This window comes from Physeter macrocephalus, unplaced genomic scaffold, assembly GCF_002837175.3.
Source record: "Physeter macrocephalus isolate SW-GA unplaced genomic scaffold, ASM283717v5 random_207, whole genome shotgun sequence".
Taxonomy (NCBI): domain Eukaryota; kingdom Metazoa; phylum Chordata; class Mammalia; order Artiodactyla; family Physeteridae; genus Physeter; species Physeter macrocephalus.
Window position 1 is genome coordinate 59,002 of NW_021145493.1, and position 25,421 is coordinate 84,422.

A 25,421-nucleotide genomic window follows, 5' to 3' on the forward strand; every position below is an offset into this window, starting at 1 on the left:
CGTGGAGCCGAATGAGGGTCCCGGCGGGGGGAGGGGCGTGGAGAGTCAGAGGTCATGGACCGGCGCCCAGCCGTTTGGATGCAGTTAGTTGAAGGCTTTTCGCTGTGCCGAGACGCCGTCTGGTGTGGCATCTCGGGGGGCGGGGATGACCTCTCGTTCCTGAGCCTGACGGAACCTCTAACTGCAGCTTTAGGGCTTTGGGGAGCCTGGGTCAAGTCCTGCGGGCATCCCGTCCGCCCCCCTGCCTTCATTCAGGGCTGGGCCTCGGAAGCATTTTGTTCACTCCTCCCCTCTGCTTATCTCGCCTGCCCCCAGGGACATCTTGGGTGCAGACTACAGTCAATAAGTGAAGGAGCCTCCTGATCCTGGCCTGGATACCAGCACTTACCAGAATGGAGTTCACGTTGCACGCCTACCTGCAACACTGACGAGGAAGCTGGAAACTGCACAACTGCAAAATCTCCCAGGTCTGTATCTTCAAGGAAGGTCGCTCCCGCCCTACAGGGGGCACTGTGTACCAGTTCCCAGCCTTGCCTTTCAGCGCCAAAGCAGCCCCTGAACTGGTCTGGTTCCCCAGAGCTGGTGGGACAGAGAACACCCCTCCCTAAGTCCAACCCGCCAATGGAACAGACTCTTGAACTGTTCCTTCTCAGCAGACAGGATTCTCCTAGTTTGGTGAGCCTAAAAGGATTCACTCTGAAAAGGGGCCACCACTTCTATTTTTTTTTTAATTTATTTATTTTTGGCTGCGTTGGGTCTTCGTTGCTGCGCGTGGGCTTTCTATAGTTGCCCCGAGCAGGGGCTACTCTTCATTGCGGTGCGTGGGCTTCTCATTGTGGTGGCTTCTATTGTTGCAGTGAGCGGTCTAGAGCGCAGGCTCAGTAGTTGTGGCGCACGGGCTTAGCTGCTCCGCGGCGTGTGGGATCTTGCCGGACCAGGGCTCGAACCCGTGTTCCCTGCATTGGCAGGCGGATTCTCAACCACTGCACCACCAGGGAAGCTGCGGGGCCACCACTTCTGATTCACCCAATCCACCTTCCCAAACTAGGATATGAGATTAGGTGGAAGACATGAGATGCTTTCCTGGGGAAAGGGAGGATGCTCTGTGACCCTGTCGGGGCTGTCCTGCCTTAGGGAACTGGCCCAAGGAGTCCCACCTCAAACACTAGACTCAGGGGCCTTCCTGCCTCAGGACTTTGATCCGTTATTTCTCCGACCCCTGCAGAATCCCTCTGAGTGGGCTTGAGGGGGCAGGGAATCTGAATGGAAAGCTTATTCAGATTGGAGACACAGGCTTTGGATCCAGACAGATGAGTCAAAACCCCTTAATATTAAGCTGTGTGGTCTCACTCTTCCCCTCTCTGATTCTCATCTTCCTCATCTATGAATGGGGAGAGAAATCCCCACCCTAGGATTGTAGTAAGAATCGGTCTTGGACCAGCCCCTGACAGTTCTCTTGCAGAAGAACAGATGGGGCAAGAGGGGCAGATGGGAAGGTCAGGGGTGAGCTTGAGGGGACTAATGTGCCCGAGGAAGTTTGGAAGGAGTACATCTTTGCATTCACATAGAAATACTAGGACACACCAGATGTTGATGGTGTTTACCACTAGATGGTGGAATTGCTGTGTCTCATGTTCCTCTTTTTGGTGCTTTTGGTGTTTTCCCAGATTACCTACAATGAACATTCGTTACTTCTGTAATCAGAAGAAAAGTAAATGTTATTTTTTTAAAACAAGAAGTTCTATTTTTTCAATGTTTGATTCAAAGGGAATTCCCTGGCGGTCCAGTGGTTAGGACTCTGTGCTCTCACTGCTGAGGGCCCAGGTTCAATCCGTGCCCAGGGAACTAAGATCCCAGAAGCTGTGTGGCGCAGCCAGAAAAAGAACCCCAAATTTTTAAAAAATTTTTTTAAAAAAGGGGGGAGCTAAGGCATAGGATGGTGATGCTGAGCTATGGGCTGGGGGAGATTGGAAAGGGGTGAGGAGTGCTGCTGAAAGGGGAGGAATATAAAGTCTGGGATTGTTGGGGGCTTGAGCTCCATGGGCAGTAGTGGGGATCTAGTGGGGGGCTGCCAGCCCCAACTGGGCTAAGGCATTCTGAGGAAGTGGAGGGGATGGACAATGGGAAGTCCCAGGACTAGGCTGCCACTGCTGCATGGACTGCCTTCTCCAGAGCCAGGTGGGAGGGGGAAAGGCCTCAGGAGACAGGACACCTCACCTTAGAGACCTCTCTCCACATCCTGGTAAATATCATTCGGCGCTTCCCATGAAGGGACTCAGTGCCTGCCCATTGAGGGGCCGGGACAGCCCCATCCTCCCGTCTAGGCAGCCGAAGGACCTGCTGTCAGAGCTACTCTTGTGAGGAGGTAGTGCTTCCCAGGAGGGAGAGTTCTGGGTCAGAATTCAAGGAGCAAGCTGGGCAGGGCCCCTCTGCCCCTTGTCGCCTAAGTTTCTGACCCAGAGGAAGGAGCTTATACTTGGGGATTCCCATCCCTCCACTCCTGTATGCTTGATGGGGAGGAGATGGTTCTTAGGAAACCCCTGTAACTGAGCTGGGGTCAGGAACACCTGCGTTCTGCTGAACTTAAAGGTTCACCAGAGGGGAAATAATCTTCGAGGTGGAGAGAGTTGCTCAGGAGGTCCCTTCCCCCAACATCTCAGCCTGTCAGCAGGCCTTGGAGATGCAGCAGTGTCCAAGGCCAACCTGCCATCCCAGAATTCAGTCTGATACAGGAGGAAGACAAGTAAAGAAGAAGACAAGTGAAGAGGTCCTTGCAATACAGTGTGACACAGGTGCTGTGAAGGGGAAGCCCAAGGCACTGGGAGCAGAGGAGTCATTGCCCCTGCGAGCTGGCATGGGCTTTCCAGAGGGAATCGGAGAGCACTGTGATAGAGGCCTGCACTCTGGCATCAGAAAAATCTGGGCTTGTGGCCCTGGCAAGCGACTTGACCTCTGTGTGATTCTTTTGGTATTTTCTTCCACAGTCGTAAAATGGTTGCTAGAGCATGAAGCATTTTTTCTGCGCTCGTTTGAGGAAAAATATCAAAGGGGTTGGATTTATTAATAAACATTTGGAACTTTCTTGCACATGGTAAAAATTCAAGCAGTACAAAAGTATTATATACAGCAGCATAAAGTTTCCTCACCCTCCAGACCCCAGGCCCTCCCCAGGGACAACTACAGTTAAAAGTTTTCATTTCATCTCTGTGTCTTCAAACATGTGATACAGAGCCTCCCAAGAAAATGAGGAAACCTCTCAGATGTTAATAACGCGTTTCAATAGAGATAGGGACTTTGTATTTTCAAGTAACATACAATATTTTAAGTTGTGTCAAAGGGCAGAAATGAATGACTTAGTTTTCATACAGGCCTTTATGTATAAAATGAAACACAATAAATATATATATATATATCCAATGAGATCAAACTTTATACACTGCTCTCTACACCTTTTGCTTTTAAAAGCAAACAATATCCTAGCGATTGTTCCAAACAGCACAGAAAGACCTACCTCATTCTTTCTGACAATTTGAGATCCTAGAAGTGGGATTATTGGGCCCTACAGGGGCTGCAATCTGATATTGCCAAACTGTCTTCAAAGATTTTGCATCAATTCTGCCCCATCTGCAGTGATTGAGAAGGTCTATTTCCTCACACCAAGGCTAGTGTGGGTATTTTCTGGCTTCCTCATCTTAATCTGATAGGTGAATACCACAGTGTTTTACTTTTTATTTATTTATGGATAAGTGAAAGCATACAGATTTTTAAGCTTTATTCAGATATAGTTGATATACAAAATTGCACACGTTTAACATATACATCTTAATGAGTTTGCTTTTTTGTTGCCGGGCTGCCCGTCATGTGGGATCTTAATTCCCCCACCAGGGAACGAACCTGCACCCCCTGCAGTGGAAGCACAGAGTCTTAACCACTGTACCGCCAGGGAAGTCCCAGTTTGCATTTCTTCTTAAAACAGTTTTCAACGTCTCCAATTTCTTCTCTGTGTGTGTATTAAAAACATGTATTGGGCTTCCTTGGTGGCGCAGTGGTTGAGAGTCCGCCTGCCAGTGCAGGGGACACGGGTTCGTGCCCCGGTCCGAGAGGATCCCACATGCCGCGGAGCAGCTGGTCCCGTGAGCCGTGGCTGAGCCTGTGCGTCCGGAGCCTGTGCTCCGCAACGGGAGAGGCCACAGCAGTGAGAGGCCCGCGTACCGCAAAAAAAAGAAAAAAAACAAACAAACATGTATTGCCAGGGAATTTCCTGGCGGTCCAGTGGTTAGGACTCGGTGCTTTCACTGCCCTGGCCGGGTTCAATCTCTGGTCAAGGAGCTAAGATCCTGCAAGCCGCACAGCGCGGCAAAAACAAAAAACAAAACCAAAAAACCAAAAAAAAAAAAAACAGCCCCAAACCATGTATTGCCATTATAGGCTCTTGGGAGTGTGATTTGGCAAAACCTATTCAGAATTAAACTTCACATGTCCTTTGACCCATCAACCCAACTCCTGGTTATTTATCCTATAGAAATAAAAACATACGAGGTATATATTACATATGTATGTGTGTGTGTATATATATATATATATATATATATATATATTTTTTTAAAAAAGGGGGGAGCTAAGGCATAGGATGGTGATGCTGAGCTATGGGCTGGGGGAGATTGGAAAGGGGTGAGGAGTGCTGCTGAAAGGGGAGGAATATAAAGTCTGGGATTGTTGGGGGCTTGAGCTCCATGGGCAGTAGTGGGGATCTAGTGGGGGGCTGCCAGCCCCAACTGGGCTAAGGCATTCTGAGGAAGTGGAGGGGATGGACAATGGGAAGTCCCAGGACTAGGCTGCCACTGCTGCATGGACTGCCTTCTCCAGAGCCAGGTGGGAGGGGGAAAGGCCTCAGGAGACAGGACACCTCACCTTAGAGACCTCTCTCCACATCCTGGTAAATATCATTCGGCGCTTCCCATGAAGGGACTCAGTGCCTGCCCATTGAGGGGCCGGGACAGCCCCATCCTCCCGTCTAGGCAGCCGAAGGACCTGCTGTCAGAGCTACTCTTGTGAGGAGGTAGTGCTTCCCAGGAGGGAGAGTTCTGGGTCAGAATTCAAGGAGCAAGCTGGGCAGGGCCCCTCTGCCCCTTGTCGCCTAAGTTTCTGACCCAGAGGAAGGAGCTTATACTTGGGGATTCCCATCCCTCCACTCCTGTATGCTTGATGGGGAGGAGATGGTTCTTAGGAAACCCCTGTAACTGAGCTGGGGTCAGGAACACCTGCGTTCTGCTGAACTTAAAGGTTCACCAGAGGGGAAATAATCTTCGAGGTGGAGAGAGTTGCTCAGGAGGTCCCTTCCCCCAACATCTCAGCCTGTCAGCAGGCCTTGGAGATGCAGCAGTGTCCAAGGCCAACCTGCCATCCCAGAATTCAGTCTGATACAGGAGGAAGACAAGTAAAGAAGAAGACAAGTGAAGAGGTCCTTGCAATACAGTGTGACACAGGTGCTGTGAAGGGGAAGCCCAAGGCACTGGGAGCAGAGGAGTCATTGCCCCTGCGAGCTGGCATGGGCTTTCCAGAGGGAATCGGAGAGCACTGTGATAGAGGCCTGCACTCTGGCATCAGAAAAATCTGGGCTTGTGGCCCTGGCAAGCGACTTGACCTCTGTGTGATTCTTTTGGTATTTTCTTCCACAGTCGTAAAATGGTTGCTAGAGCATGAAGCATTTTTTCTGCGCTCGTTTGAGGAAAAATATCAAAGGGGTTGGATTTATTAATAAACATTTGGAACTTTCTTGCACATGGTAAAAATTCAAGCAGTACAAAAGTATTATATACAGCAGCATAAAGTTTCCTCACCCTCCAGACCCCAGGCCCTCCCCAGGGACAACTACAGTTAAAAGTTTTCATTTCATCTCTGTGTCTTCAAACATGTGATACAGAGCCTCCCAAGAAAATGAGGAAACCTCTCAGATGTTAATAACGCGTTTCAATAGAGATAGGGACTTTGTATTTTCAAGTAACATACAATATTTTAAGTTGTGTCAAAGGGCAGAAATGAATGACTTAGTTTTCATACAGGCCTTTATGTATAAAATGAAACACAATAAATATATATATATATATCCAATGAGATCAAACTTTATACACTGCTCTCTACACCTTTTGCTTTTAAAAGCAAACAATATCCTAGCGATTGTTCCAAACAGCACAGAAAGACCTACCTCATTCTTTCTGACAATTTGAGATCCTAGAAGTGGGATTATTGGGCCCTACAGGGGCTGCAATCTGATATTGCCAAACTGTCTTCAAAGATTTTGCATCAATTCTGCCCCATCTGCAGTGATTGAGAAGGTCTATTTCCTCACACCAAGGCTAGTGTGGGTATTTTCTGGCTTCCTCATCTTAATCTGATAGGTGAATACCACAGTGTTTTACTTTTTATTTATTTATGGATAAGTGAAAGCATACAGATTTTTAAGCTTTATTCAGATATAGTTGATATACAAAATTGCACACGTTTAACATATACATCTTAATGAGTTTGCTTTTTTGTTGCCGGGCTGCCCGTCATGTGGGATCTTAATTCCCCCACCAGGGAACGAACCTGCACCCCCTGCAGTGGAAGCACAGAGTCTTAACCACTGTACCGCCAGGGAAGTCCCAGTTTGCATTTCTTCTTAAAACAGTTTTCAACGTCTCCAATTTCTTCTCTGTGTGTGTATTAAAAACATGTATTGGGCTTCCTTGGTGGCGCAGTGGTTGAGAGTCCGCCTGCCAGTGCAGGGGACACGGGTTCGTGCCCCGGTCCGAGAGGATCCCACATGCCGCGGAGCAGCTGGTCCCGTGAGCCGTGGCTGAGCCTGTGCGTCCGGAGCCTGTGCTCCGCAACGGGAGAGGCCACAGCAGTGAGAGGCCCGCGTACCGCAAAAAAAAGAAAAAAAACAAACAAACATGTATTGCCAGGGAATTTCCTGGCGGTCCAGTGGTTAGGACTCGGTGCTTTCACTGCCCTGGCCGGGTTCAATCTCTGGTCAAGGAGCTAAGATCCTGCAAGCCGCACAGCGCGGCAAAAACAAAAAACAAAACCAAAAAACCAAAAAAAAAAAAAACAGCCCCAAACCATGTATTGCCATTATAGGCTCTTGGGAGTGTGATTTGGCAAAACCTATTCAGAATTAAACTTCACATGTCCTTTGACCCATCAACCCAACTCCTGGTTATTTATCCTATAGAAATAAAAACATACGAGGTATATATTACATATGTATGTGTGTGTGTATATATATATATATATATATATATATATATATACATAGACACACACATTCATGTACATACATATATAAAGAGAATGTTTAGCGCCGATATTGCGGTGATAGAACTGGAAGCAACGTGAATGTTTGAATAAATTTCACTGCCCTTATGAATTGCAACTTTAAAAGTGATATATTTAGGAAAAAAAAGTGATATATATCTGGAGGGAGTGTCAATTCAGGCTCTGTGGAGACCAATTTGGCGCCATCAATAAAAGCGACAAATTCAACACGTCTTTTAACAAGCTATTTCACTTCTACAAATTTATTCTCGAACTCTCCGCCTTGTCCTCCGCTCTTGGTTCCGCCCTCAATCCCGCCCTTTAGGGCTGGTGACCGCCCCAGCCACGCTTTCCCGGCTTGGTCCAAGACTCCCACCCCGCAGTCTCGTTCCCACCCTTAAACCCGCCTCCGGGCCTCGTCACCGCTCTAGCCACGCCTTCCGGGCTTGGTCCTAGTTCCCCGGGCACACCCCCCGAGTCTAGTTCCCGCCCTTAACTCCGCCCCCGGGTCTCGTCACCGCTCTAGCCACGCCTTCCGGGCTTGGTCTTAGTCCCCAGGCACGCCCCCCGAGTCTCGTTCCCGCCCTTAACCCCGCCCCCGGGCCTCGTCATCGCCCTAGCCACGCCTTCCGGACTTGGTCCTAGTCCCTTCCCCACCTTCGGTGCCGCGTTCAGATCCCGTGCTGGTTTGGCTCCAGGGTTCAACCACGTCCCCGCAAGAGGAAAGCCAGAACTCTGCCGGCTACCGGAAGCCACGACCACCTCCCTGCCGGCACCCTCACTTCCCGCCGTCTCTTAGGGGCTCTCAAGGCGAGTCACCGAGTCCCTTTTGCCGGAAGCGGAAGTACGTGTCGGCGGGATCATGGCGACTTTTGCGGACTTGCCGGACTCTGTCCTGTTGGAGATCTTCTCTTACCTCCCGGTTCGGGACAGGATCCGCATCTCCAGGTGCGGCCCCGCCCCGCGCGAGGGAAGGGCCGGGCGGGGGGGTGCACCAGGAGATGGACATCTGGTCCCCGCGGGGCCGGGACGTTCTAACGGCGGGTCCCCTTCCCCAGGGTCTGTCACCGCTGGAAGAGGCTGGTGGACGACCGGTGGCTGTGGCGACATGTCGACCTGACGCTCTACACGGTATGCGGGGCTGGCCGGGCAGGCCTGGGCCAAGGTTGGGTTGGCCCGACCTCGAGGACCACGCCTCCAACCCTGTGTTTCGAGCGAGGCTGTCCCGGGTGCATCCCGGCCGCGTCAATTATTTGCTCCACTGTGACCTCCAGGCCTCAGTTTCCCCACCTCCAGAGTGGGTGTTACCAAAGTCGTGCAGGGAAAGGGCTTATTGATGAGTTTTCATGGAGAAACCATTTTCCATAGTCAACTTATTTCCAGAATTAATCTCCTGAGTGGTGCAGGCAAACCATTTCCACTTTCTCCCATTTGCATTTTATTTTTTTCTTTTTATGATGAACTATTTCAAATATATGTAGAAATGTACAGAGGATAATATCTGAAACTATGTACTCACCACCTAGATTTAACCTTTTTTAACCTTTGGCCTTATTTACTGCTGATCTTGCGAAACACACATACAAATGTTTATATATACACATATGCATACAACATTTTTAGGTATATTTCTTGCACTTTTGAAACCCTCCTCAGAGGTAACCACTGTCATAAAGTGGATTTGTATCCCTTCGCGTTTTTATTTACTTCTTATGTGTGTGCCCGTAAGCAATACACAGTATTGTTAACATATTTCTAAAATTTAGATAATGCTGCTCTACTCTTTAGATAGTTAAATGCTGTTTTACTTATATAACCAGCTTTATTCACACATCACTTTTGAGATTTATTCTAATCAGCACTTGTAAATCTAATTCATTCCTTTTAACTGCTGTTAAATGAATATACCACAATTTGTTTATCTATTTTCCTGTTGACAGATGGTTAGGTTATTTCCAACTTTCTACTGTTGTGAACAGCTTTATAAGGCAGTATCTCAGACTTTACTGTGCATATGAATCACCTATGGGGACCTTGTTAAAATGCAGATTCTGATTCAGTGGCCTGGAGTGGGGGCCCCAGATTCCAAATTTCTAACAACTTTCAAGGTGTTACTAATGCTGTTGGTTCTTGTTCCACAAGAATGTCCTTGTGTCTGTCTTCTTGCATCCAGGTACCAGTTACTCTGAAACCTAGAAGTACAATTTCTGAGAGGTAGGATCCTTTATATTTTCTCACTTTCAGTTCTTCATCTGCAATTCCAAAATCAGAAAGCCAGAAAAGTGAAAAGGTTTTTTGTAAGCTTGGCACAAATTCATTTGGTGACAGCACCAGATGTGAGGCTGTTAATGTCCTTTTCCTTATCCCACTTGGAATAAAAGTCATGTTATACTGAAAAATATTAATCTGATAACAAGGTGCTGCCCTTGACCCTTCTGATGGTATTATATATGGTATTTGTACCACATTAATTCTGAATTCTGAAACCCATCTGTCTCCAGGAGTTTTGGATAAGGAATTGTGGCCTTGTATAGAAATTATTTTTCTTGAAATCACCTTTAAAAATGGTTATTTTTTCTGTACTAAAAAACTAATACATTACATAATAATGTAGTTCTTAGTTATTTTTTCTGCCATTTTATTATGAGAAATTTCAAACATATATAAAAGTTGAAAGCGTAGTACAGAGAACACGAAGTTGCCCATTATTAGTATTTAACTACATTTGTTTTATCACCTGTTGACCGATCCATCCATCCCTCTTTCCATCCATCGATCCATTTTATTTTTTAAATACACTTCAAAATAAGTTGCAGACAAGAGTCCACTTCATCCCTAAATACTTTAGCATACGTAATAGAGATTAACTAGAACATTTGTTTTGCGTTTCTCTTTTTGAGGTTTAATTTTTTAAAATCACACAAGTCATGAATAATTCTTGTAAAAATGTTGAAGTAGTATAGCTATGTATGGTGATGGATGTTAACTAGACTTATTGTGGTGATCATTTCACAAGATATACAAATATTGAACCATTGTGTGTACACCTGAAACTAATATAATATGTCAATTATATCTAAATTAAAACAAAAAACCATTGAAGTATTGCCACAGATGAAGCTAAGAGCCTCTGACAGTCATCCCCTGGTATCTTCAACCCTTCCCCAGAGTAACCACTATTATAAGTGTGGAATATTTCCTTCTATCCCATCTTCTATGCATTTATACCCTTGGGCCTGTATAAGGGAAGGAAAGTGCAGTGGTTACAGGAGCAAGATTGGCCTTTGGAGTCAGGCTGTGTTGAATCATAGCTGTACTCTTGCAACAAGATCCTGGCCACTGCATTTTTCCAGAGGTACCTGCTACACAACCAGGTACTGTGTGAGCTTTCTAGTTCAATGCTCATCACTGCACCTGGCAAACAGTAGGTACTCAATACAAGTTAGCCATTATGGTTGGAATAATTGTACCCATATAAAATATACAGTATTGTTTCTTTGTTCTTTAACCCTTAAAGTATCATTTTGCCACTCTTTCCTGCATGTTTTGAGGAGTTACCAGGGTTCCTATCTCTGGATCTACTTTGTTCTTAGTTACTACCTACATGGCTGTTATCTTATCAGTGGACATTTGGTTTCTCCTGTTAAAACCATGATGTCAGAAACCAATGTTTCTGTAGGGTAAATTCCACAAAAGAGGTCTTACTAGGTCAGGCAGTGTGTGCGTTTAAACAAACTGAAAAATTAGTTTTAAAATATAATATGGGGGGCGGCGCAAAAAAGATATACACAGGATTCAAAAGGTACAAAATAATAAAAACTGGAAAGTAAGGTCTCCCTACTTCTGTCACCCAGGTCACCTTGTTCTTTCCCAGAGAAGCAGCAGATGCTCCTCCGCCTTTTTTTTTAACCCCTGGACCGCCAGGGAATTCCTGCTCCCGTATTCTTAAAACAGGTGCCAGTGGGTGTCCACATTTTACATTTCAGTAAAAACCACCAGATCGCATTCCAAAGTAGCCAGAGCAAGTCCCACTAGCAGGACCTGAGAACTGCTTCTCCACATCCTGGCCAATGTTTGATATTATGAAACTTAAAGGATTTTCTCATTTTGTCCTTTAACAAGTAAAAGAGATTCAACCTCTGGCTTCGTGGCCATTTAAAATTTTGCCAACGGTCGCTTCTACTTTTGTGAGTTACCTTTTAGTGGGCAATATTTCTAGTGAGTCCCTTTCCCTCGGCCCAAACTTGCAGGTCCAGATTTTATCAGGAAGATTTGATTCCTCTGTCAAGAGTAGTCAACAGGGGGAAGGGATAAATTAGGAGTTTGGGATTAAAATATACACACTACTGTATATAAAATAGATAACCAACAAGGACCTACTGTATAGCACAGGGAATTATAGTAAATATCTTGTAATAACCTAAAATGGAAGACAATGTAAAAAAAAGTATATATATTCTGAATCTGAATCACTTTGCTGTACACTGAAACTAACACAAGATAGTAAATCAACTATATTTCAATAAAAAATTTTAAAAAAGAATTTAGGAATAAAAGGATTAGGGATACCAAGAACCCAACAGAAAAGGTGTAACTGAGAGGTAGCAAAATATCCTCTTGCCTGGTCATGGATTTTGCTAATAAAAAAAGTCATGTTTACAAAAAAAAGTCAACAGATTTTATGGTATGCAATTTCTTTTTAATTTTATTTATTTATTTTTGGTTGCGTTGGGTCTTCGTTGCCGTTGTGGAGAGCGGGGTGTACTCTTTGTTGCGGTGCGTGGGCTTCTCATTGCGGTGGCTTCTCTTGTTTCAGAGCACGGGCTCTAGGCACGTGGGCTTCAGTAGTTGTGGCGCGCAGGCTCAGTGTGGCTTGTGGGCTCTAGAGTGTAGGCTCAGTAGTTGGGGTGCACAGGCTTACTTGCTCTGCGGCATGTGGGATCTTCCCGGACCAGGGCTCGAACCCTTGTCCCCTGCATTGGCAGGTGGATTCTTAACCACTGCGCCACCAGGGAAGTCCCTACAATTTCTTTTTTCTGTCCTTTTTTTTTTTAAGCTAAAATGTACATATAATGAAATGCACAGGGTACCAGTTAGTTATAGTTTGTTTGTTTGTTTTCTACTAAGTCTAACTTCCCAGGGTTAATTTTTGCAGCTTTCACTATTACCAAGCTGTGATTTTTATTTTTTTCTTTTAACCTAGATCTAATTTACCCTGGGCAGTTTTAGCCTTTTTCAGTTTTATTCTGTGTTGCTCATCTCCATGAGGAGGTAGTCATTAAGAAAGGGATAAAAATATTGCCGGGTTGATTCACTTTCTTGCTTACTGCAGAAGATAACGAGAATCCACTCTCTTGCTAGAGACAGATCTGTTATGGTCTCTTATCGCCATTGCTTTTGTTCCAACCTAGAGGTCAAAACAGATTAAATCATCCTGTTGCTCCTGGGGAGTTATCTGGTTGCGTGAGGCTGGTGATGGAAGGACAGAATTCCCAGGGAACATCAGAGCCCCAGCTGGGGACTGCCTGTCTCCAGGCAGGTGGGGGCCTTGGAAGATGCCCCACATCTCTCCCCCAGTCACAGCCCCTCCGCACCCCGTTTCTGGTTCTTACAGATGCGGCCTAAAGTCATGTGGCACCTCCTTCGCCGGTACATGGCATCCCGGCTCCATTCCCTGCGGATGGGCGGCTACCTGTTCTCGGGCTCCCAGGCTCCCCAGCTGTCCCCCGCCCTGATGAGGGCCCTGGGCCAGAAGTGCCCCAACCTCAAGCGCCTCTGCCTGCACGTGGCCAACCTGAGCATGGTGCCCATCACCAGCCTCCCCTGCACCCTGAGGACCCTGGAGCTGCACAGCTGTGAGATCTCCATGGCCTGGCTCCTCAAAGAGCAGGACCCCACCGTGCTGCCCCTGCTCGAGTGCATCGTGCTGGACCGTGTCCCCGCATTCCGCGACGAGCACCTGCAGGGCCTGACGCGCTTCCGTGCGCTGCGCTCGCTGGTGCTGGGCGGCACCTACCGGGTGACCGAGACCGGGCTGGATATGGGCCTGCAGGAGCTGAGCTACCTGCAGAGGCTGGAGGTGCTGGGCTGCACCCTCTCGGCCGACAGCACCCTCCTGGCCATCAGCCGCCACCTCCGAGATGTGCGGAAGATCCGGCTGACCGTGCGGGGCCTCTCGGCCCCTGGCCTGTCAGTCCTGGAGGGCATGCCGGCCCTGGAGAGTCTGTGCCTGCTGGGGCCGCTCATCACCCCAGAAATGCCTTCCCCGCATGAAATCCTCTCCTCCTGCCTCACCATGCCCAAGCTCAGGGTCCTTGAGCTGCAGGGGCTGGGCTGGGAGGGTCAGGAGGCGGAGAGGATCCTGTCTAAGGGGCTACCCCACTGTATGGTCATTGTCAGGGCCTGCCCCAAAGAGTCCATGGACTGGTGGATGTGACTGCACCAGCCGACCCTGAGACCCCTCTCAGCTTTTATTAATGAGTCCCAGACCCTCTGAGCAGCACCTTACCATGGGCAGGTAATCAGGCTGGAGAGGTATGAAGGCCACAGGTAGAGAGAACCCAAGCCTTGGCTCCTTCAGATCATTGGAATCATGGTTTGCCAGCAGTGTGGCCTCTGTGACATCAGCCAGCCTCTCGGAGGCCCTGTCCTCACCTCCAGAAATGAGGAAGACCATAGCTACCTCTCGGTTATGTTGCAAAGCCTTACTCTTTACCAGCCCTGAGGCCCGAGAAGGTCCTCGATGAAGAGCCATTCTCAGGAACAGGACAGATGTGGAAGGGTGGGTTAGGAGTTAGGGAGACCTGAGGGGCCAAGGCCCCTTAGGAAGCCTGGAAGGGCTGTCAACGCATGTGCACCAGCACACTGACACATCACTGACATGCCGACACACCACTGACACGCCGACACACCACTGACACGCCGACACACCATTGATAGTCCTACACGCACGCAGGAGACACGGAGAGAAGGGCAGATACAACTCATGCTTTGATGATCGAAATGTTAATAAAGGTTCTAAGTTGTCCTTTCAGTATTTGTATTCTGTATTTTCCAAGTTTTCCACAATATATATTATTTTGCTATTAAAGAAAAATCATCATGTTTTTCAAAAAAGCATTTGGTTTATTCATTCAGCAAATGTGTCTTCAGCCTCCGCTCTTTTGCAAGCATGGTTCTAGGCACTGAGACCACAGCAGTGAACAAAACACACAAGGAAGAAGGCAGGATGATAAAACAGGTGAACACATGCATGGAACAGTTTCAGAGACTCTGAGACAATGAACCAGGGCCACGTGATGGAGGCACACGTGTTTGGTTGAGTGGGCACGGTGGGCCTCTCTGAGCCGAGAGCTGAGAGGTGAGGAACCAGCCCCGGGAAGCGCTGGTGAAGACAGAAAAGGCAAAGACTTGAGATGGGAGTGAGCTTGGCAATTTCCAGGGATGGGAAGAAGGTCCAAGCGGCCGAGGGAACAAGGGGTGAGCAATCAAAAGTGAAGTCAGAGAGATGATGGGGAGAGGTTAGAAGGGCCTCACAGGTGGCTTTGGTTTTAGGGGTTCAAAAGGTAGCAACCCCTTTTCCTGCCCTTTGAGTCTGAACCACTTGAAAGATGCAGGTGGCAGACTGATAGTGATCCTAAGTGGCCACCCATGAAATGAGCGTTACTTTTTTTTTTTTGAAGTATAGTTGATTCACAATGTTGTGTTAATTTCTGCTGTACAGCAAAGTGACTCGTGACTCAGTTATACATATGTATATGTATATACTTTTTTTTTTTTTTTTTTTTGGCCACGCCACACGGCAGCACGGCATGCGGGATCTTAGTTCCCCAGCCAGGGATCAAACCCGTGCCCCCTGCAGTGGAAGCATGGAGTCTCAACCACTGGACCTCCAGGGAAGTCCCTGTCATCTGTTTTAAAATGTGCCTGGACAATAGTGCAGCCTTGGGGCAGGGTCCTGGTACCCCGCCTCGAGCGATATACATAACAATATCTTCAAGCTGTTTTGCAGATACTGAAACCTCCACCTGGTGGGAGAAGTTAACGGTATGGTGCCCACAAGCATTTAGACCCCAGACCGGTTAGAACCAGAAGGTGAATAATGCTGACTCCCACTTACCTCACCACCAACAAATCAGAAGAATGTCCACGAGCTGATCACGCCCTCCTCTTTGAACCATTACTGTAAAGCTGCTCACTACCCACTCCAGGTCAGGACACACAGTTTTGAGGACATTAGCCTGCTGTGGCCTCCTTTGCCTGGCAAAGCAATAAAGCTGTTTTTTTTCTAATTCACCCCCCCCAGAATAAAAATAAAACAAGACAGAATGTACCTGGAACTTGTTTTAATCACGTGTAGTAAGGTGACAGACGTGGAGACAGCGGTTGTATGGCCATTAGCATAACTGACACCATCTTGGGCCCTGTTCCTCCTGTCCTTCCACTGACCCTATGCAGGACTGTACTGTACAGTAAATCACTTCTCTATCGTCAAGGGCTTTGTAGTTAATACTGTTTCATAATCATTAGGTTCAGGTGGCCTCTATGCTCTGTTAGGCCCCAAACAATGATGAAAACTTTCACTGCTGATGTATTCCTGGCACCCATGAGACCAGTTACCCATTTATAAATCTTGACTTAGGAATGCACATCCTGTTTCCAAGCACCTTCCCCCATACCCTAGGTTAACTATAAATTGCCCAAATGGCCCCTCGGGGGTGTGGAGTGAGGCTGTGAATGCTTCCGGATCGCTGTCTACCTTCCCACCCTGTGAGCAAGTTACCCTCTGATAAACTGATCCATTGATTATATGGAGCTGCCTGCCTTGTTTTTCGGTCTCAAGATGCCTTCTCATTTCGGTGGTCTCTTTTCATTCTCTCCATCCTCCAACAACTGTCCTTTAAAGAAGGGCTTATTACTACAATTCCCAAGAGGAGGGGCATGTCATGCCACGCACGGACACACGGGGGCGCACCGGGACTGGTCAGAAGGAGTGAGGGAACAGCGTGGGCCAGAGCCTTTGTTATGGTTTTTGCTGGAAGGAATGGGAGAGGCAGGGGAGGCCAGGAGAGCAAGCTAAGAATTGGATGGTTTAAACAATTTCAGTGGGGGACTTCCACGGTGGTCCAGTGGTTAAGAATCCGCCTTCCAATGCAGGGGATGTGGGTTTGATCCCTGGCTGGGGAACTAAAGATCCCTCATGCTGCCAACTAAGACCTGGTGCAGATAAATAAATAAGTAAATATGTTTTTTAAAAGAACCTTAAAAAACATATAACTTCTGGTTAACAAGAAATTTTCCTGATGTTGAAAATAATACCTGCTTGTAAATAATTTTAACATTTCAGAAATTGAATCTATTTCTAATCCCTGGCCCGCAGGGAATCATTGTAAGTCTGGCTTATCGTCTTCTAAAACTTTGTCTTGTTGACTGAAAAAAAAAAATGCACCATGTGAGAGTTGTGAGTTAAGTTTTATTAGGGACAAAATGAGGACTCTAGCCCAGGAGACAGCCTCTCAGATAGCTCTGAGGAACTGCTCCCAAGAGGTGGGGGAGGAGGTCAGTATACATATGACTTTAATGAAGGGGGATACGTGCGATCAAGCACACATTTGGTAGAAGGTTGCTGCTAGTCGCAAGGAGCAGATGTCTCCGTTAATAATTTTAGTGCTTTTCTAAATATGAGAAGATGGAAGAAACTCGACTGATAAAATCTTCTGAAAAATGTAACTATCGGAAGACCTGTTCTCCCAGTTTCCACCCCCCGCCCCCCCCTCCCCAGCACAGAGTGCCTCATTCCTGATCTCCACCCTGAACCCCTTTCAGGGTGTGTTGAAGGTCAGCCACTGCAGTGGCTAGTGACTTCATTCTTGTAGAATCAGAAGGCAAGTGACAATTTTTAGTTGGCAGTCTATTCTTGTGACTTTGGACAAAAAACAATCATGAGCATCTCTTCATTTCCCTCCTGAGTCTGAGACCAGTCACAGGAATCAGCAATGAAAACATCAGCTTCATGGCCCATAAAAGCAGGACTGAAACACGTGGCTCCACTATGCAGCCTGGTGGGTTTTCTGATATTTCACCCCACAAGGCTCCTCTAGATGCTTACTGCATGGCCCCAGCCTGATCAGTATACCCTCTGTCTGGGGCCCAGAAGACTCCAAAAGGCAGAGAGAAAGGGTGTGAACGGTTCAAACTCAGCTTCTTCTTCCAAACCCACTATTCAGATAAAGTGTGTGCATGTGTATGTGCAGAGAGGGATCAGGGCTGTCGCTTCAGCTGAAATTCCCCCTACTCAGACCCAGGGAGCCAGAGGAATGGAGTTTCTGCCCTAACTCAGACTAAAGTAGATGCATACCTGTTTAAAAAATTTTTTTTTGATTTTTTAAAAAATAAATTTATTTATTTACGTATTTTTGGCTGGGTTGGGTCTTCGTTGCTGCACGCCGGCTTTCTCTAGTTGCGGCGAGCGGGGGCTACTCTTTGTTGTGGTGCGTGGGCTTCTCATTGCGGTGGCTTCTCTTGTTGTGAGGCACGGGCTCTAGGCGCGTGGGCTTCAGCAGTTGTGGCGCTCGGGCTTAGTTGCTCCGCGGCATGGGGAATCTTCCCGGACCAGGGATCGAACCCGTGTCCCCTGCATTGGCAGGCGGATTCTTAACCACTGCGCCACCAGGGAAGTCCCCGTACCTGTTTTGTGTCTATCTCAGCCTATCGACAAGGATGCTATCAGCTAGGGATGCCTGGAGCACTCACCTGGGCCCAGACTAAATGCAGCGAGCCTCCACAGACATTTCCCCAACCTGAGCCACTGCTGTGTGGCTGGACTGGCCCTTACGGTTTCTTATTATGATTGTGATGACATAAATTTATTTTAAGGCTGGACAAGAAAAAAATTAAACATAAGATTCTCTCTCTGCCCATTTGGGCCACTACCTCCTCTCCTTTGTGTACAATGTGCATCTGCATTATACATTAACCAGACCTCCTTAGAAGACACAAGAATACCTGCCCGATTGTAAAGAGCAGTTTTCTCCTGGCACCAGCAAGGTAACTCCTTGGGAGATAACATTCCTTTCTTAATCTTGTAAAAGGTCACAATGACTGACTATTTGCCTTGTACGTGCAGATCTGTACTTTGTGAACTCTCAGCATGTCACTTTGACGTATAACCTTTTTCTCAAAAAAATGTATATAACTGTGCTTTGACCTGTAACTGGTGGAAAAGTCCTCAGAGCTTTCTGAAAGACTGTCTCCCAGGTTATAATCCTCAGGTTGGCTAGAATAAAATTCTCTATTTCTTTATTAGATTGACTACTAATTTTTTTTTCACTGACAATTCCAAGAAGCACCTCAGCAACAATCAACAGGGAACTTGAAAAAACAAGGTTTCTTAGTCACAGGTCCTAAAAGGTACGAGGGCATGCCTAAGGTCTCAGATAGAAGGAGATAGGAAGCACAGACCTGGGTTCTGTCTTTCTTGGGGTCGAGGGTGGGGTGACAAGTATTTTAAGGTTTCACTCTGTATTAGTGAATTTAAAACATAAGAGCAGGAACTAGGGGGCAGGAAGAGAAAAATGCGATCACTTAAACTATCAGTTATCTAGGTTGCCCAGGGATCGCTAAAAGAGGACCTTTGTGGATGGGGCAGCCTTGTTTCTATATGGTTGTTTAGCTAGTAACTGTGTTATGCAACTGGTAATAGATTTATCTGAAATGGATGTCTTTGAAATAGATGCCTCAGCAATGAAAAGCTAATGTCAGCCATGTACACTGCACCTCCTTAAATGCAAAGATATTCCCTGAGCTTACTGGGGAGAAACTCCCCCAACAAAAGAAGAGCCTTTTTCTGCCTAACTCGTTAAGATGCTTGCAGATCTCGTCGGAGTGTTCTCCCTCTTGCAATAACCATTTTGAATGAAGTCTCCCTTTACCAATGTCCAGAATTATTTTTATTTGACAACGCAGAACAAACAAACAAAAATCCTCATTTAAAAAAATATCTATATATTTATTTTATTATTTATTTATTTGGTTGCGCCGGGTCTTAGTTGTGGCAGGCGGGCTCCTTAGTTGTGGCATGTGAACTCTCAGTTGCAGCATGCATGTGCAATTAGGTCAGGGACCTAATTCCCTGACCAGGGATTGAACCTGGGCCCCCTGCATTGGGATCACGGAGTCTCTAACCACTGCGCCACCAGGGAAGTCTCTCAGAGTCATTCTTGACTCCTTGCCCCCAAACTACACAACAAATCCATCAGCAGACAGTCATCGGCTCTGCCTTATTTCTAGCATCAGAGCACTGTCCCACTCCTTCCAGCCTCCCCTGCCATCTTTGTCCAGACATCTCCATCTGTCATCAGGATTATTGCCTTAACTTTCTAATTGTCCTCCCCAATTCTATATTTGCTTCCATGGAGTCACACACAAGACAGAGATCTTTTAAAAATATACATCAGATAATGTAGCTCAAAACCCTTCAGGGGCTCCCCACCACACTCAGAGTAAAACCCAAAATTCTTACAGTTGCCCAGATGGCCCCATATGATCTGACTCTGTTACTTCTCTGATTTTATCTCCTGCTGGTCTCCAGCCTTCACAATTCACTTCAACCATTTTAGGTATTGAGCTTCTGCTGTTGGTCAGAGGCCAAACTTTTCCTGCCTCAGGACCTTTGCACTTGCTGTTCATTCTTCCTCCAGAAATTCTCACAGTCCCCAAATTCCTTCAGCCTGATTGCTGGGGGTAATGTGGAAATACTGTGTCTAGATAACTCTGGGCCTTAGTTTTCCCATTTGCCAAACCGTCGCTCTTCCCCCCCGCAAGCCCAAGCACTAAGCACTGTTAGAACCCAAAGTTATAGTGGTAAGGAGAAATGCTTTTTAAAAAAATATTCTTTTTTCTCTCTTTTTTTGTTTTTTCCCCTCTTTTTGTTTATTCCTTTCTTTTTTTAATTTTAAAATTTTTATTATTTTTATTTATTTTTTTACTCAGATGGCATTCTCTCCCTCTCACTCTCCCAAAGGAAAAGAAGAACAATCATCAGTGGCTAATGGCAGCTGCAGAAGCAACACCAATAACCAGGTTCACGCTCAGGACAGAACACTACACCTCCTCCTCGTGGTTTCAGGTGCGCTACACATTCAGAGAAACTTCTCTGGAAACGACCTATCGAAATGATCCCTGAAAGTATAGTCTTGAAAAATGATTTCTTAAAATGAGAACTTTCCAGTACGGAAAGGAAAGTTTTATGGTTGATTTCAAAAGTAGCCAGTTGAGATAGAATCTAATACCCTTGATTCCCAGCAGATGGCAGCACATAACCAGATTTGCCATGTAAATTATTCACTATAACTTCACGGGACTTCCCTGGTGGCGCACTGGTTAAGAATCCGCCTGCCCGTGCAGGGGACACAGGTTCCAGTCCTGATCCGGAAAGATACCACGTGCCGCGGAGCAACTAAGCCCGTGCACCACAACTACTGAGCCTGCGCTCTATAGAGAGCCTGTGAGCCACAACTACTGAGCCTGTGTGCCACAACTATTGAAGCCCATGAGCCTAGAGCCCGTACTCCGCAACAAGAGAAGCCTGCACACTGCAAAGAAGAGTAGCCCCTGCTCTCCGCAACTAGAGAAAGCCTGTGAGCAGCAACAAAGACCCAACGCAGCCAAAAATAAATAAATTTATTTGAAAAATATTATAACTTCATAACACAGGAATTAAGAGAAGCTGCTAACATTTGTATTCCTCTTCACCCTTCATAAGGGGAAAAATGAAAGGAATTCGTATTTGTTGAATATCCACTTTATCAGGATACTCTGATTTACACCTATGATTTAAATCAGAGCACATCCCTCATCTCTCAGAACTCCCCAAAAATAATCAAACGGGAAATGAAACGAAAATTTAGATGTATGTATGTACAGTGTCTAGGAGTTAACCTAATAGATACAACCCACTGAAGAAGAAAAATTTTAACTTTAACACCCTAAAGAAGGAAGAGGGTAAACAGAGGATGATCCCTTTGTGGACAGATACCTTCCTAAACCTGGTGTTCTGTTGTATAAGGGTCTCGGAATGGTAGAGAAAAGGAGCAAGAAAAGCGTGTATTGGATATCCTGAGGACTGGCCAACTAGAAGCGAGGCCCCGCCCAAGCCCCGCCCTCACACCTGAACCCCTCCCCCAGCTCGGACCCTGAGCCTGGAGCTCGGCTTAGCCCGGTCCACCAGATCCTGTACCTACGCCCAGCTTCACCTTCTAGGATTGGTCTTCAGCCCCGGTCATGCCCCCAGGCCTTATCTCCGCCCAGGCCACGCCCTCCTCTTTCTCCTCTCTAGCTCCGTCCACTTACCTTGGTAAGTGGCGCCAGGCTGGAACGATTTCAGGAACATGGCCGCCCCTCTGGCTTCTTTAGGCTCCTCCCTAGGGCCCCGCCCCTTTCCGGCTCACAAAACCGGAAGCGGAAGTGGGAATCAGTTGCCCTGCAGCCTCAGCGGGACGTCAAGGTCACTCAGCAGAGGTATGGACTGCCGGGTTGGGGGGTGGGTCAGGGTCACTGGGTAGGTTCAGCCCTGCCCCAGTAGTGCTTTTTTCCCGACCCGCTGGGGTGGGGGAAGAGCTGAAGTGGAATTACGTTCAGGTGACGCTGGGCCTCAGTTTTCTCATCTTTCAAACTGTTGTCCACCCTCCCGTCCACAAGCACAAGGCAGATGTTATAACCCAAAGGTATGGTGGGATGAGAAAATGCTTCTTTAAATGAGAACTTTCAAAACGACATGGGCATGGATGATGGCAAAAAACATGCTTTGTGAAAGAAGCTGTGAAAATTAATAAATAAAACCTCACTTAAAATGGAGTCAGGAGGCCAGAAGAGGGCCCTCTCATGCCCTGCTATTCAAGGTCAATTGTATGCCCCACAAGAGGAAGCATACCTTGCTTTCCCAAACTGGAAGCACACTCTGCTATCCTGAAGGATGTTCCTGTCTCAGCAACAGCCCACCACCGATGAGAAACGGAGCAGCTTAGCCAAGGAGAAGCTGTCACCACCCTGAACTATTTCCTCTAGTGAGCTTTCATTTAGGACAGCCCCTCCCAATTCTTCCCTATTGCTTATAAAATCAGGCTCTCTTTGTTCTCTGGACATGCCTGTGGTTCACCACAGGTTGTATATCCTGAATTGCAGTTCTTTGCTGTTCCCAAATAAACTCATTTTGCTGGTAAAATAACTTGATGTTTTAATAATTTTAGGCCAACAAAGCCTTACACAAAATAGTGTATTTTATATGTTTCTATTTAGATGAAGTTCTAACAAAAACAAAGTAATCTATAGTGAAAAAATTCACAACAGGGGCTGTTCGGAGGTTTTGGATGGGAACTGACTGGGAAGGGATGTGAAGAAATTTTCTCAAGTGAGGGTAATAGTCCATCTTGATGTGGATTTGGATTACACAAGTGTACGTATTTATCAAAATTCAGCAGATGCACACTTCAGATTTTATATTTCACTTTATGTAAAGTTTTCCTCAAAATAAAATATTGTATGCAAATATTAAGCATTAGTTAATGATATACATACTGAAATATATAGGAAGATGTATACTGATGTCACAATTTGCTTTGAAAAGCATGAAGACTGATGGGTAGATAGAAGGATGGATAGATATGTGATAATGCAATTGTAAAATGCTAATGGCAGAATCTAGGTGGTGTGTATAAGATGTTTAGTATAAATTTTTTCCAACTTTGGTATATATTTGAACATTTTCATATTAATGTTAGGAGAAAAGCTCAATCAGAACTCTTGGGGGATATGTTATTGTTTATTCCCACTTAAGAAGAAAACACAAAAGGAAAAGCGTTGCCTACATCAAAATTAAATAAACTGTTGAAAGACAGGAAATAAACCAGGAGAAAATATATGCAATATAAAAAAGTTAAGGAGAAAATCCAGGATATACAAGTATATAACTTACTCTTATGTATCAAGGACAAAAACGCAAGCAATTCAATAGAAAACTGGCATGGAAATAGGCAGTTTATAGATGAGGAAATACCATAACCAAAACAGTAAAGAGTGATCAGTTGGACTTGTAAGCCTCAAAAATAAAACAGTAAATTATTTTATCAGCAAAATCGGTTTATTTGAGAATGGCAGAGAGTTGTAATTCGGGACAAGCAAGCTATGGGGAATTATGGGCAAGTCTAGAGAACAAAAGGGGGGCTTGCTTTTGTTAGGTTTTAGGAGAAAACTGGGGAGGGTTGTTTTGAACAAACGTTCATTGGAGAAGAACATTGTTTCTCATTGGCTGCAAGTGGTGGTTAGAGCATTGTTGCTGGCGCAGGGAGGTGTTGACCTGAAACAAACAGACTGCCAGATATTTCTCCAGAAAAGATGGGTTTATTTGGGATCAGCAGAGAATTGCAGTGGGGGGTCTGCAACCATGGGGAGCCATGTGTAAGTCACTGCATGGCAAGGGAAGGAGAATGTTTTTATAGAGGGGAAAAGGAAGTTGGGAGGGCTATAGTAAACAAAGAGTTCATGGCTTGGGGCTTCCCTGATGGTTAAGTGGTTAAGAATCCGCCTGCCAATGCAGGGGACACAGGTTCGAGCCCTGGTCTGGGAAGATCCCACATGCTGCCGGGCAACTAAGCCCATGAGCCACAACTACTGAGCCCACGAGCCTAGAGCCCATGCTCCACAACAAGAGAAGCCACCACAATGAGAAGCCCGCGCATGGCAACGAAGAGTAGCCCCCGCTCGCCGCAACTAGAGAAAGTGGCGCACAGCAACAAAGAACCAAAGTAGCCAAAAATAAATAAATAAATTTATTTTATAAATAAATAAAAAATAAAGTTAGTTAAAAAAAAAAAAAAAAGAGTTCATGGCTTTTCATTGGCTGAGTCCTTGCCAGGAGAGAAGAGGAGTCTTCTTCCTGTCGGGCTCTGCTATCAATGCACTCGCCGCAACTAGAGAAAGTGGCGCACAGCAACAAAGAACCAAAGTAGCCAAAAATAAATAAATAAATTTATTTTATAAATAAATAAAAAATAAAGTTAGTTAAAAAAAAAAAAAAAAAAGAGTTCATGGCTTTTCATTGGCTGAGTCCTTGCCAGGAGAGAAGAGGAGTCTTCTTCCTGTCGGGCTCTGCTATCAATGCAAGTTGTGAGAACTTCCTTTTCGGTTCTCCCAACTCTATTTAATTGAGGTTACTGTTTGTTAATTTTTTACCTTGGGATCTTCCTTCCCTTTTTTTCTTTTATTTTTTTCTATTTAAAAAAAATTCTACACCTGAAAGTAACATGACATTGTAAATCAGCTATACCCCAAAATAAAATGAAAATTAAATTTAAAAATTCTTCCTTTTTTTAAAAGCAGGAGATAAAATTCCTATGTGAAAAATGTCCTCCCTTGTACCGTAATAAAAGTAACATTCTTATTTTCCTTCTTCCTGCTGTTTATGGAGGCTGGAACAAGTGTTATGTAATTGAGAGGTCTCCATTCAGGGCTTTCTGACTCCATTTAAAATGAGGTTTAGGGCTTCCCTGGTGGCGCAGTGGGTAAGAATCTGCCTGCCAATGCAGGGGACATGGGTTCGAGCCCTGGTCAGGGACGATCCCACATGCCGTGGAGCGGCTAAGCCCATGCACTGCAACTGCTGAACCTGCGGTCTAGAGCCCGCGAGCCACAACTACTGAGCCCACACGCTACAACTACTGAAGCCCACGCGCCTAGAGCCTGTGCTCCACAACGAGAAGCCACTGCAGTGAGAAGCCCATGCACTGCAACGAAGAGTAGCCCCTGCTCGCCGCAACTAGAGAAAGCCCACGTGGGCTTCCCTGGTGGCGCAGTGGTTGAGAGTCCGCCTGCCGATGCAGGGGACACGGGTTCGTGCCCCGGTCCGGTCCGGGAAGATCCCACATGCCACGGAGCGGCTGGGCCCGTGGGCCATGGCCGCTGAGCCTGCGCTTGCGGGGCCTGTGTTTTCTCAAGTGAGGGTAATAGTCCATCTTGATGTGGATTTGGATTACACAAGTGTACGTATTTATCAAAATTCAGCAGATGCACACTTCAGATTTTATATTTCACTTTATGTAAAGTTTTCCTCAAAATAAAATATTGTATGC

At 46.2% G+C, this 25,421-nt stretch overlaps 1 protein-coding gene, 1 long non-coding RNA gene and 1 other non-coding gene across 6 annotated transcripts; 1 reads left to right on the forward strand and 2 right to left on the reverse strand.

Moving 5' to 3' along the window:
• The first annotated feature begins 56 nt into the window (after window positions 1-56).
• On the forward strand, window positions 57-24,099 carry FBXL12 (F-box and leucine rich repeat protein 12). Of its 4 annotated transcripts, none has more exons than XM_007104317.3 (4): window positions 57-467; window positions 8,099-8,247; window positions 8,358-8,430; window positions 12,914-14,415. In XM_007104317.3, exons 2-4 carry the CDS (start codon window positions 8,162-8,164, stop codon window positions 13,733-13,735), a joined length of 981 nt encoding a protein of 326 aa, XP_007104379.1. In that variant the 5' UTR covers window positions 57-467; window positions 8,099-8,161; the 3' UTR covers window positions 13,736-14,415. The 4 variants fall into 4 exon arrangements, 3 of the variants coding, with proteins under 3 accessions (XP_007104379.1, XP_007104381.1, XP_028340455.2); XR_008616602.1 differs by lacking the exons at window positions 57-467; window positions 8,099-8,247; window positions 12,914-14,415 and adding exons at window positions 20,290-20,425; window positions 20,605-21,816; window positions 23,891-24,099 and having other exon boundaries at window positions 8,354-8,430; XM_007104319.3 differs by lacking the exons at window positions 57-467; window positions 8,099-8,247 and adding an exon at window positions 9,473-9,513 and having other exon boundaries at window positions 8,380-8,430.
• On the reverse strand, window positions 12,074-21,725 carry LOC129391845 (uncharacterized). Its single transcript, XR_008616603.1, has 3 exons — window positions 21,649-21,725; window positions 17,709-17,932; window positions 12,074-12,706 (listed from the first exon to the last, which is right to left on the reverse strand). It is a non-coding gene; the product is annotated as an uncharacterized lncRNA (long non-coding RNA).
• LOC112067671 (small nucleolar RNA U3) lies at window positions 20,284-20,494 on the reverse strand. The gene has a single exon (XR_002893406.1). It is a non-coding gene; the product is annotated as a small nucleolar RNA U3 (small nucleolar RNA).
• Window positions 24,100-25,421: the final 1,322 nt, after the last annotated feature.

Excerpts from the sequence above, each read along its gene's own strand:
- FBXL12 (XM_007104317.3), top strand. The coding sequence starts at position 8,162 with ATGGCGACTTTTGCGGACTTGCCGGACTCTGTCCTGTTGGAGATCTTC. Across the intron at positions 8,248-8,357 it reads GACAGGATCCGCATCTCCAG|GGTCTGTCACCGCTGGAAGA; the intron begins GTGCGGCCCCGC and ends CCCCTTCCCCAG. Across the intron at positions 8,431-12,913 it reads TCGACCTGACGCTCTACACG|ATGCGGCCTAAAGTCATGTG; the intron begins GTATGCGGGGCT and ends TGGTTCTTACAG.